The sequence below is a fragment of the Acromyrmex echinatior genome, chromosome 3 (genome assembly GCF_024713525.1).
Source record: "Acromyrmex echinatior isolate Ae372 chromosome 3, ASM2471352v2, whole genome shotgun sequence".
NCBI classification, from domain to species: Eukaryota; Metazoa; Arthropoda; class Insecta; order Hymenoptera; family Formicidae; genus Acromyrmex; species Acromyrmex echinatior.
Genome location: NC_141854.1, coordinates 6,799,853 through 6,812,160, shown reverse-complemented (window position 1 = coordinate 6,812,160; position 12,308 = coordinate 6,799,853). Strand labels below are relative to the sequence as shown.

General features: G+C 32.2%; 2 protein-coding genes across 4 annotated transcripts; one reads left to right on the top strand and one right to left on the bottom strand.

Annotated features, from left to right (window-relative positions):
* Positions 1-2,910: 2,910 nt before the first annotated feature.
* Positions 2,911-5,026, top strand: LOC105151795 (transmembrane protein 126). 2 transcript variants are annotated; one of them, XM_087404187.1, is made up of 4 exons: positions 2,911-3,005; positions 3,399-3,570; positions 4,390-4,518; positions 4,606-5,026. In XM_087404187.1, the coding sequence occupies exons 1-4, from the start codon at positions 2,926-2,928 to the stop codon at positions 4,843-4,845; spliced, it is 621 nt and encodes a 206-aa protein (XP_087260313.1). In that variant the 5' UTR covers positions 2,911-2,925; the 3' UTR covers positions 4,846-5,026. The 2 variants fall into 2 exon arrangements, with proteins under 2 accessions (XP_087260313.1, XP_011064009.1); XM_011065707.2 differs by lacking the exon at positions 2,911-3,005 and adding an exon at positions 3,012-3,237.
* A 2,173-nt stretch (positions 5,027-7,199) lies between these two features.
* Positions 7,200-12,308, bottom strand: LOC105151796 (AMMECR1-like protein). Of its 2 annotated transcripts, XM_011065708.2 has the most exons (5): positions 11,777-12,308; positions 9,842-10,397; positions 8,828-8,938; positions 8,439-8,644; positions 7,200-8,338 (listed from the first exon to the last, which is right to left on the bottom strand). In XM_011065708.2, the coding sequence occupies exons 2-5, from the start codon at positions 10,054-10,056 to the stop codon at positions 8,172-8,174; spliced, it is 699 nt and encodes a 232-aa protein (XP_011064010.1). In that variant the 5' UTR covers positions 10,057-10,397; positions 11,777-12,308; the 3' UTR covers positions 7,200-8,171. The 2 variants fall into 2 exon arrangements, with proteins under 2 accessions (XP_011064010.1, XP_087260312.1); XM_087404186.1 differs by lacking the exon at positions 11,777-12,308 and having other exon boundaries at positions 9,842-10,887.

Here is a 12,308-nt window from a genome sequence, read left to right as displayed (position 1 = left end):
CATGTTTACGTTTACGCGTAATTACTGCGCTGTCCCTTACTGAAATTCTTAGAAATAGGTAGTCGTGTCGCGTGCGGTTCTTTCACATTACTTTTTAAAATATTATCGCGAAGAATACTAAATATAATACGAAACATTGTACCTTATGAATAATTAATCATTCTAGTAATCGTATTACGTGAACATTCATAAAATACAACATTTCTTATTATATATCTAGCATTTTTATATGTTATTTGTTGCGATTATTATATGTTTCAAAAAAAAAATGTGAAGAAGAGCGGCACGCGACACGGCCGCATTTGTCTATACGAACGGTCACACGAGTCATAAAACATTAATATGAATAATACTCTCATAATAAATAACGCAATTCCTGCTTTCAGAATTAATATAGTTTAATAATTTAATAATTTTTATTTTTTTGTTTTTGTGCACCTTCCGTTATACTCCGTTTAAAAATTAAACGTAATTCTTTGAAACTATTATTATCGATATAATAAAAGAAATATTTCTCTTTTTTATTAAATAGCCCATTTTATTGACTTTAATCATATCTTACAGACATCATCTATAAATAAAAGATTCAATTCTTTTAACTGCTCTAAATTTATTTCGCAATGATAATGAATTGCAGACTGTTTGATATTCGTTTGTAAAAATTGCATAGTAGTATAGATAATAGCTATTACATTTTTCAGATTATCTTTCCTCTCACGGGTACACCTTGACGTGGTGGGAGGGCTCAGTACCCAGAGGATATTTATACGAAAAGAATTTTTCTCAAATCTAAAAACTTTCGGATCTGAATGATAAATCTAGATAAATTTTTAGATATTAAGGAAAATCGTTCTCTTCGTGTAAAAATCCAAGGGGGGGAAGCTAACGTACCCTCGTCGCCGATTTATTTGAAAATGAACGAACCGTAGCCGGTTCGTCGCGTCGTTTGTTCGAGAGTGCCGTTCAAGTAATCGGACTCAAGTTATAGTCCGCGTGCGATTATAGTTTTATTCGCGAGTGTTTTACGCGAGTGTCCTGTGCGAGAGGATGTCAACCTTATTCTGAGAGGAGAAGGAGACCTGGGAGAGGTATCAGGCACCGGCAGAGCAACCTTAAAAAATATTATTTTTTATATTATATTAACATCTGTGTCCTTTTAAATTTATTCTTCAGTAGTTTCATTTTAATAATTTAGAAATGATAATTAGAACAAAAGGATTATTTTAAAATTATTTCAAATTATTTTATATAAACATGTATTTTTTAAAAAACGTATAATTATTTTTATAAATATAACTGAATGATAAATTAAAATATTCTATGCTTATAAAAATCATATATATTTTGAATATTATATTTGAATATTATATTGTGTGTAATTTTATTAATTACTATATATCTATAGATGCATATGTATCAATTTATTAAATGTATGTGAATACTATATGTATAGCATTCCATACTTACGAATAAATTTATTCAGAATTAATACTGTATTTATTGGAATATTTTATGGTTTTATCATAAAAAATTACTTTTGGAAAGCACATATCACTAGAAATGCGATTTGTAGAAAAATTAAAGTTAGTGAAATATATGTATAGAAATAGTTTTCATTTTAGACTTCGTAAAAAATTTATCCAAATACATTACATTGCAATATTGTTGGAACATTTTGTTGCAATATAATAAAAAGACATCTTAACATTGTTGGAATTTTGCAACAATGATTTAGCAATGTTTCGCAACTACCATGCAATATTGCAATGTTTCAATGAAATCATTCTGCAATGTTTCTGCAATCTTTTTGTGCTGTATGGGATTTAATTTTTCAATTTGAAAAATTAAACAAAACAAAAATAAAGTTACATTCGATTATTCATCGACGCGTATATCTCTACCCGAATCTCGTGGAACAATTATTTAAAAAAAAATGACAGATATTATATAAAGAAAGAAAGAAAAGAAGAACGTTGAGAAAAAAGAAGAAAATATCGAAAGTATATATATATATATATATATATATATATATATATATATATATATATACATACATATATATATATTGACATACACTTGATGTTACTAAAATATTTTTTTTTGAGGAATGCATAAAAACGAATCATAACTATTTGCTTTATAATGCTGCATAGTTCAAGACTTTTATGTATTTCGCAATTTATTGAAAAAAATTATTTCACTCTTTATTCAGTACAATATATTGTAGGTACGCGGTGTTAGGGGCTCCGCACAATAAAAGGAATAGGGAACAGAGAATTGAAAATAAGAATTTCAATCTATTAGAAACTGTGTATTCCACAATACATAATTACATACAGAGTCCCTTAGGTGCTTCTAAAACGTGGCGTCCCTCCCCCCCCCATGTCGAACTCGCTTACCGTATTTCACCGCCTCTGATTACTTGTTATTGATTTGCAAAAGTAATTCGTTATTGTTACCATCATTCAAAATGTAATGAGTCGTTACTTTTTATATTAACAAATAAATTTCTTACATTACATGTCGGTTTTGAATCGTAATACTTTTTTGCATGTGATGATACAAAAACAGAGTTCTTATTAGATATCGCTCGTCGTATCCTATGTATAATAGACATTAAAGTCTCTATTTTCTATTTCTTGTAAATGTATTATATAAATGTAAAGAAGTAAACTATATATAATTTTGCTCGTGTTTAGCTATATGTTCCCAACACCTTCGATGCATCATATTTCATATTGCCATCGAAAGGAAAGTACAGAATATTTATTAGTTAAGTTACAAGATATTTATTAGTTTGTAAAATATTATTCTAAAACAAATTTTTCCTGTAAACTTGAAATCAAAATAATATATTTGACGAGCATACTGCTAACATAAGATGCTGTTTGGAAATAACAGTTTTAAATTTATCACTTATCTGTGATGTCACACTTTGACAATTTTGATTGGTCGCATGCGTGTAGCATTCGCGTGGGATCTGGCAACACTGTCAAAAGCACGTTGTGAGTTGCAATTGTTAAGTTGTGTTGTTAAGTTGTAACTTGGTGTGTGAGCACGTGTTTTGTATGAATTCACGAAGCTCATATAAAAAATGGGTGATATATCACGGCCACAACGAATTATAATCCGCAATGCACAGCAGGATGAATCAAAAATTCCTTCCTTTGTCACGAAACGCGATCGTATAGCGAAACAATATCATATTATCAGAAGTTGGAAACCATGGAGTGATGTGTACATAACCCCATTACATTATTCTCTATTAAAAAGCCACATTTTTCTCTCAATAACACTTTAGACGATTTGTTTTATGGTTCAAACCCGTTAGTGTGGGCACAAGAATTATACAAAAAAAATTTTCTTCACCTGATAAAACAATAAATCCTTTAATCTAGATGGCCATTAATAGTTGGACGCGGTATTCTGATCAGCACGACGGTGATCACTAGTCTTTATTTGAATCACCGATTTAGAGCGAGGATGAAGATCCGAAATTATGGGACATTACTTACAGTATTAGGTCTCGCAGTATCGCCAGCTGCAGTGACAGGTGTAGTCCATACGGAGGTATTGACGGAAAAACCGATTAAATTCCTATACAGTATGATGTCCAAAGGACGCTTTAAAGACATCTAGAAGACATCCCTATGTCCTCTCTCTATAGCTCTGGATGTATCAAAGTAGTGCAATTCTTTTATCTGAGCCAAATGCTAATAACTTTTCTCATTGGCTATTTTGACCACTATTTTGGACTTAGTCTATTGTCCCATAAGTAAATAATAAATAATATCTAGTAAGCGAGAATGGATTAAAATGAATTGAGATTTTAGTTCGTTTCAATCCATCCAAATGCTTGGTTTATTTTTACTTTTTTTATATTTAATTGGATAGAAAAATTTTTTTTTCTATAGATATAATTGGATTGAAAAATTGTATTTCCTATTCAAGGTTTTAAATTGAGCAGTATTCATGATGCATTTAAAGAACTGAAATTTTGTTTTATTTAAAGGCATAGAAATATGCTTTATGCAAATCTTATAAATAAATAAAAATGCATTGGAATTAAAAAGGATTTATTTCAATGTTCGCAAACATACTTTCAAAAATCTAAATTCATTTCAATTCATTTTTCTTTACAGAATAAGTAAGCTCAATACAAGGCTAAGTGAATAAACCTAGATAACCTAAATAAGCTTAGTAAATTTTTAATATGGTTATTAGGTTTCTCAATACATGCCTTTACATTACTCTGATGCATCTAGACCTCTATTATGAATTTCTTATTATGACATTTTCAGGATGTCTCTTGAATAAAGTATGTTGCATGGGTTGAACCAGCTATCCGAGCAAGGAGTTTGATAATACAAAATATTATATATCTTTCAGTTGATCATGAATAAGCTATTATTATTAGAGATATCATGTCCTCTATGCATGGAATCCAAGTCTGCTTTGATGCAAACTTGTAGCGGAGTGTTTTTGCCACTGATACTTGTACCGTTTGCAAACTTCTCAGTAAGTGACAAAATTTTGCTCTCTATTACTGTTTTTCGATATTGATATTCTTTTGATTAGTTTTATTACATCTTATACGAATCACAGATTGCTGCTGGCAGTGGAATATATAATGTGCCACACATAACTGACATAAGAGGAATATTTAGACGCGTCCTAACAATCTATCAGCCAATATTTCCCAAGATTGCAATGATGTTCACTTTTCATGCGTTAGTAGCTGGTTTTATAACATATTCAGAAATCAAATCTTACCTTCGAATGTTAGATATGCAGTATTTAATAGAAGAAGAAAAAGAGCAGAAATTTAAAAATAACATTCTTTGAATTTTATAATATTATTGTATTATAGTACGAGAGATATTGTATATATAATTGTAGTAAAATATATATACATATAAAATTGAAAAAATATATGATATTTTTAGTCCATTCTATATTAGATCAATATTTAATAATATTATAAGGACAACAGAAGAATATAAAATGTATTTTGTAGAATATAAAATGTATTTTTATTTCATCATTGACATAATATTATAAGATGTCTAGTTATAATCATTCACTGATATTCACTATGCGTCTCGTACATATCTATTCCTTTTCTCAAAATTAATTCAATGTCTAGGCACCATATGATTTGTTACAATAATAAACGCTTTTCAACTGTTTAAAAAGATCGCTGCTTTAAATGTTGATAATACATACGACTTTTCTGATTTAAGAGAATTTTTCCATATAATGTTGATTCACTTATTTAATATAAAGTTTAACTTACTTAATATCGAGTCAAACGTATGTATTATTTTATATTAATATTAAATATAATACGAATTTACTTATAGGCTCAAGTAAAATAGCAAATTCGATATTTTCAATTACTCCGATTAGATACATATTTCATCGTGAAAAAATCTAGAAGTATTTTACACAGACTTCCAATATTTAATAGATGGGAATTACGACCGAGGTCAAATTACGCTTATTCTTTTATTATGTTAAACGAACTATTTCAACGTCATATAATTAAATTTGGGAACTTCTTGAATTTCTATCCCAGCTTATACAAACGAAAATGAAGTATTCTTATTTTATATGCCTATATTATACATTTTTCTACATATTTTAATTAGAAAAAAAAAGAAATCTCTTCATATGATTTGGTTTCTAAAGTCAAATTGGGCACAGGTGACCACAGTTTTGATTTGCCAACTACTCTAGAATTAAGTATATTACTGGCAGTTTACTGGACGTCATACAGGGGCCCGAGTAGCAAGGAGATCCCAGGAACTATGTGTATGCGATAAGAATATATAAAAGATAACACCAGATGCAGACGCATCAATTCAACCAAAGTACAACAATATGATCCGTTTATTCTTTCGGTAGGAGTAGGATTTGTATAATACCTACAACAATGGTTATGTTGGCAGTGAATGAAATCAGCTATCATATAGCCGTGGAATCTAAGAAGCAAGACAGTTTAATATAAAATATGCCTGAACTTTCTCTCTCTTCTATTTATATGTGACAATGCTGTTTAACATACGCATTTAAGGTACATACACTGACAGATTTTCATTTTCTGTGCCATTTCACGAAATGCACGTTAGCCGTAATTCAATTGCATCTATAGTAGTACATACAACTGTATTTTTGCTCTTTTCCATATTACTACTTTTAAGTTGGAAAAGATTTTAGTTGAATGTCATTATAATGAATGAGTCATTACCATGATTTGCACAGCAATCAACATCACAATGAGATCGTCATTTTTGTTTTAATGTCTTACACCTATATATTATATATCTATATCTATTTTTTGTTAGTGATGTAGTGATGTAGTCCATTGCTTATTTACAGTAGAGGTCCCATTCTAAAGTTATCTACCGATATAGATTAAAGCAAATCATAATAAAAGTTTTTAAAATTAGACATAATTTTTAGAAATTAAATTATTGTTAGTATAACGATCCCTTTGCTGTAATAAAACTTTGGACTATAATCAAAACATTTAAAACTTCATTGTAGGAATGGTATAAATATGTAACATTAAAAATTTATATGACATATCTACATGTCATTTTTATGTTTCTTGTCCACATATGTTAATAAAAATAGATAAAAAAAATCAATGTCTATAAAGAAAGCAGTAAGTGTCTATAAAGTAAGACAGCATTTAATAACAATAATGGGTTTTCTACAAAATAAGCCACAATTTAAGTTTATTAAGTTTTAAGCCATAAGAAATTGACTAATCACAGCCGATTATTCTCCTCACATTCGACTGTGATTGGTCAATTTCTTATCTCAATACTTAAAGTTTAGCTAATGACTTATTGTAGAAAGCACATAAAGGTAGCACAGATTTTAGTATAATGCATAAGAAAATCAATGAGAATCTTTTATTTCATTATTGATTAAAGAAGAAAATGAAAGATTTTGATTGGTTCATTTTTTGCATTATGCATTGTGCAAGACTCCATGATCCCATCCTAAAAGAAAAATTTATACCATTGATGCAAAGAAATTTTGTTCAGATGTTATAGTAGTGTTATTGCGTCAAATATTACGCAAATATGAATAATTAACGATTACATTAGATCTTAGAAAGAAAATAACTTTTATGCGTTCTACATAATAGTGCATCTATATGTTTTACAGAATATTCCAATTAAATATTTTTCCTTAATTATTAAAAAAAATCAAAGTATTTCATTGTGCTCACAAGTATTTGCTGATAATTTAAATCTGTAATGTAAACAGGCGACTATGATAAATTTGTACATTATAGAATGAATGGACTAATATAGTCACAATTAATTATAAATAGTATTATGTATTCGGAAATTTTTTGTTACTCGTCACAAATCTAATATGAATATCTAATGTTCTAGCATGATGGCATAATGGCAAAGCTACAATTGTATAGTATTTACATTATAACAATCAATGGCTAGTCATATATTCGACAGCAAACTGAACTTACATTGTTGCTTGCAAATAGATTTTCGTTTTCAGTTCAAATTTAACAATCATAAAATTGTACAATCTTGAGAACAAGAATCTACCATATACAAATGTTTCTTATGCCGACAATATTATTTATGCTTACAACAAATATTTTGGAAGAACATTGCCACCATACTGAAGATTATATTTTCGCATTTTTTTTCACAGACGAATAAATCGCATAAGAATAGCTAACAATGAAAGAAAAAGAGACAATAAATGCTGCAATAAACAATCAAAATGTATAATCAATTCAAGCAACAGACGATGATACATAACAGCCACCTTCAGTTATATTCGTTTAAGCATTTAATTCATTTCTTTGCATTACAAAAGTTTGTAAGGAATAACGATATAGCGTACTGAAGGATGCAGTATGCACAATTTCATCAGAATGGCGGATAGTTTTGCATAGGTACCACAACCGGAGGAATTGGTGGCAGCGGAAGTGTATGTATAAATGTGGGGTGATTCGGCTGAACCATAACTAACGTATGCTGTTGATTGGCCATGAAAGAATTATATTGAGTGGTACTGTATTGTGAGTAAGATGCGTTAACTGTATCTGAAATATTTTTATAACAAAATGTGCCGGGCGTTTGGCAAGGTAGGGGCCCTTGGATAGGACCCCAAGCCAGCTGCTAGCATCGCCGGTTATGCCAATGTGTCATGTAGTCTTGATAGCTTACAGTAATCTTCTCGCTCTGGTATCGCGTCAGTTTTACACTGCGTCTAATATCTGGTGTAACTAAGCCTTTGTAACCACCCTTATGTAATAGCGAGTCTATAGTTTGTATCTGGTCCCAACCTAAAAAAAGTGTCAATTTAGTGGAGACAAAAGCATACTTAAAAAATATGATGATTATAATAAGAATAGTTCCATAGCACACGCAATAATTCACACAAACCTTGTTCAGTCGCAACATCAGGTAAGTAAGTAGCAGTTCTCTTGTTGCCTTTTTCATTATGGAACTCTATGCGAATCCCATGGACTCCTATCTCCCAATCTAAGTAGTCCACGCCGTCTTCAAAATGCCGCAGTATAGAAACGCTTACATGTAAGCGTGGAAGTTCCTCTCGTGTTATAGGATTAAACCGCGAATCCTTGAAAGCACTGTGAAACACAATTGCTTGTTTGAAAGTATAATCCAAAATTCTAGTCTAGCCAATTTATTTGTTCTATCTTTGGATAAACTATGTAATTTACCTACTGGATGAACAAAAGAGCATAAAAGAATAAAACTGTGTTGAAGTTTATCGAAAGGTGGAACTATCCAGCTAGAATATATATAGTTACCTAGTAGTAGCATATTCCCTAAGTCCTGCATGTAAATGCATGGCATTGAATGTACCAATACAACCGCGTAGTCGCATATCCTTTCCAATAGTCCATGTTACAAACAGGGGACTAGAAAGGCATGAAAGAAAATGTGTTAATGACAAAATAAAATCACAGGACTTCGAAACTTAATTCACAGAACATTAATTCTCTGTTATGAAAAAACATGTACTATTAAATTAAATTCTCAATAATTTTAGTTACACAAGTACAAAACTGCTAAATAACTTTTTGCTTCTTGATCAATATTTATATATATATAAACAATGATTATATTATTATCTCTATATAAACAGTTTGTGTAAACATCATTATAACAAAATGTATGCTAGTGTGATCAATAATAATCTCTCCTAAACCAAAGGAATAAAACAGAGTAAAGTAGTAGAAATATATGATGAATCATGGTACAAATCTCTATCTCTAAGATCTAAAATCTAAGGGACTAACTGAGAAAGTAAAGAGAAACAAAAAATGTTTACATTTCAGTAAATTATTCAGAAGCAAAACAATGCTGGTATCTGGTATAACCTCGACGGAAGGTCAGTAGCATGAGCCAGGCAAAGTAAAAAATTGCAAAAAAATAAAATGCATCCTTCAAGAGACGTTTCTTTGCATTTCGCTTTCACCCCCTCCCCTGCTCTTTATTCTGCGATGGTTAAAGACACAAAAGCACAGCGATGGTTTCAACAAAGAGATGCACTGGCGTGGGTGGAGGAAGAAAAAGGACAGCCACGAAAAGGAAAAAAAAAGATGCCACGATGCAGAATGGGCAAGAGAGACCTGGGGAGGCGGGGCAACGAAGGCGCGCATGGGAAAGGTACGAGCGTGAGAGGGGGGAGAGGGAAGAGGGAAAAGAGAGAGAGAGAGAGAGAGACAGAGAGATGTGGCACGCGACGCATAGTCGGGACAGGGAGGAAGGGATACGTTGGACGCTGAGGTGACTAGCTCAGTAGGTGGATCTAAACTCACAATGCTTCGTTGCTGAAGTTGGGCGGTTTTGGTGGGTCGAGTTGGTGCAGTTGGCAGTAGAGGACGTCGAAGCAGTAGAAACCCATCTCGGGCTGCACGATCGGCGTATTACGTATACGCGTGCCATTCGACAGCACCGCTGTGCCGTTGCATGGTACGCCCGCGGAATTGTTGTTGAGCTTCTGCTTTTTCGTACCGCAACAACCAGCAGCCATGTTACCGTTTCAACCGTCGCCGTCGACCACTGCGGACCCGAACTGCGGACACGAACTTGTATACGTCTCACTATCGTCCGCTCGTCGCGGCCGCCGCCGTCGTCGTCGTCGTCGCTGCCGCCGTTGTTCTCTTCGTTGCCTTAGCGTGCCATATCGCGCGCGCGCCCCACCAGATGGCGCGGCGCGCGTTAAAACAGCTGTTTCATCACCCGCCATTTTCGTCATCCCGTCGTTCTTTTCGCGCCCACATCTTTTAACGCGCTCCAATACGATCGACCGACGTCGAAGCGATGTTTGTTTACTCGTTCATACGCGAGTCATCATTGTATTCATCGTCAGAGCTACATGCAAAGGTTCTTGTGTAAAAATTTATTTATTACCTAGCTCTTCTTTTTTTACAAAAGAAAACTTAGCTTTAAAGCAACTAACTTGACATTTTGAAACCGCAAAGCAGAAAAAAATAATGATTCTTTAACAATTGTTGCGTTTAGCAGAGAAAACAACCTTGTAACTGATTATATTAATATGATTGATTTATACATTTAGATCGAGTGAGAAACTAAGAATAATCATATTGAAGAATTTTATTAAACAATTGTAGAACTGCTTTCTCTGTCGAAACACAACCAATTTGTAATTGCTAACAATTTTAATAATAAATTAATAATAAAATAATGAGATGTAATAAGTAAAATTAAAAAAACACTTTGTTGCAATACACATATATTCGCAACATGTGTAGTATATTACAAATTTCAAATCGAAAAAATAATATTTTCTGTTACTCAAAAAATAATTCCAGAAAATATCAAACTTACAACTTATAAAACATAAAGCGATCTATTCATGTGACATCATTTATTATCATAAATAATTAAAGTAATTAATAATTTACTATAAAATACTTAAGTATTTTTTTATTTAAAGTAATTTATTATAAAATACTTACGTATTTTTTTTATTTAAAATAATCTACATAACGTAGATTTTACAAATATGATTATTTTTCAATTATAGTTAGAGATTGATTTTAATATTTTCAACTTAAATATGTAATATATTTTTTAAACGTTCAATGTTTTTATTTGTCGAAAGTTATCTTAAAAAAAAATCAGATACTTTAATTACGTTTTAAGATCAAATAATAATCGTGATTCGAAAGCATGAAGGCAAATTATACAACATTTACAATAAAATTTAAGCAGAAAATCTTTCCTATGGCCGAAAATGTCTTTTTTATATTCATGATATATTTTAATTTTGTTAATAATTCAAATACTATATATTCATATTTTCATATTGTAGGTCCATTTTCAAATTTATTACTCATATGTTACGCTAATCAAATTAAAAATTTTTTAATAATAATTTAAAAATATACATGGAACGAAGTATCGTCCAGCATCCATCAGTTAACCTAGATCTAAAATTTAAAAACCTGCTTTTTTTTGTCGTAATATATGAATAATAAACTTGAAAATATATGCGTGAATAGTATAAAAACATAAACATATAGTATTTGAGTTTTTAACAAAATTCAAGTATAACATGGGAAATATAAAAGACATTTTCGTTTACGGAAGGAATTTAATCTAGCGTTACAGGTTTATATACAAGACTAGCGTTCTCGGCGAGTGAAAGCGACACAAGTCTAAGCGAACGTTTCAATTTATATTTCCTCAACTTCTCCGCAACACCGTAAAGTCGTGCGATTACTTACCGTGACAGCTGCGAAGAGACGTGCCGACTGTTGAGCGTCGATTCCATCGCGCACCCCCGGTCGCATTTGCGAGGGTGGAAGCGGCGATACCACGCAACTACGTCGCACATGGAGTACGAACCGGCGTGAACGAACGCGAACGAACACATACGTCGTTGTTGAAATGATGCGCGATTCCTCTTAAACTGTTAATTTCTCGCACGGGATGAGACGAGATGCATCAGGGGGAAAAAACGTACACGAACTGTCGAGAACTTCGTCTGAAACACAACACGCGCAATATGTCGACGCCCGTGGCGACCACCGAGCAATCGCAGCGATTTACGAGATTTCACTGTCAATTTTCCCATACGAGGAACTGTCACGGCACGTAAATACAGCGATGACGCGCTCGCCGTGTATGCACTTCATCTGCATGCATGAAAAACGCGTTGAACCGTGTAGGATTCGACGCCGCAGCCGATACGCGCGTCTACGATGCGACGCGACTCCGATCGGTCTGAGATAGTTGGACGCGAGTGCGTCGCGACGC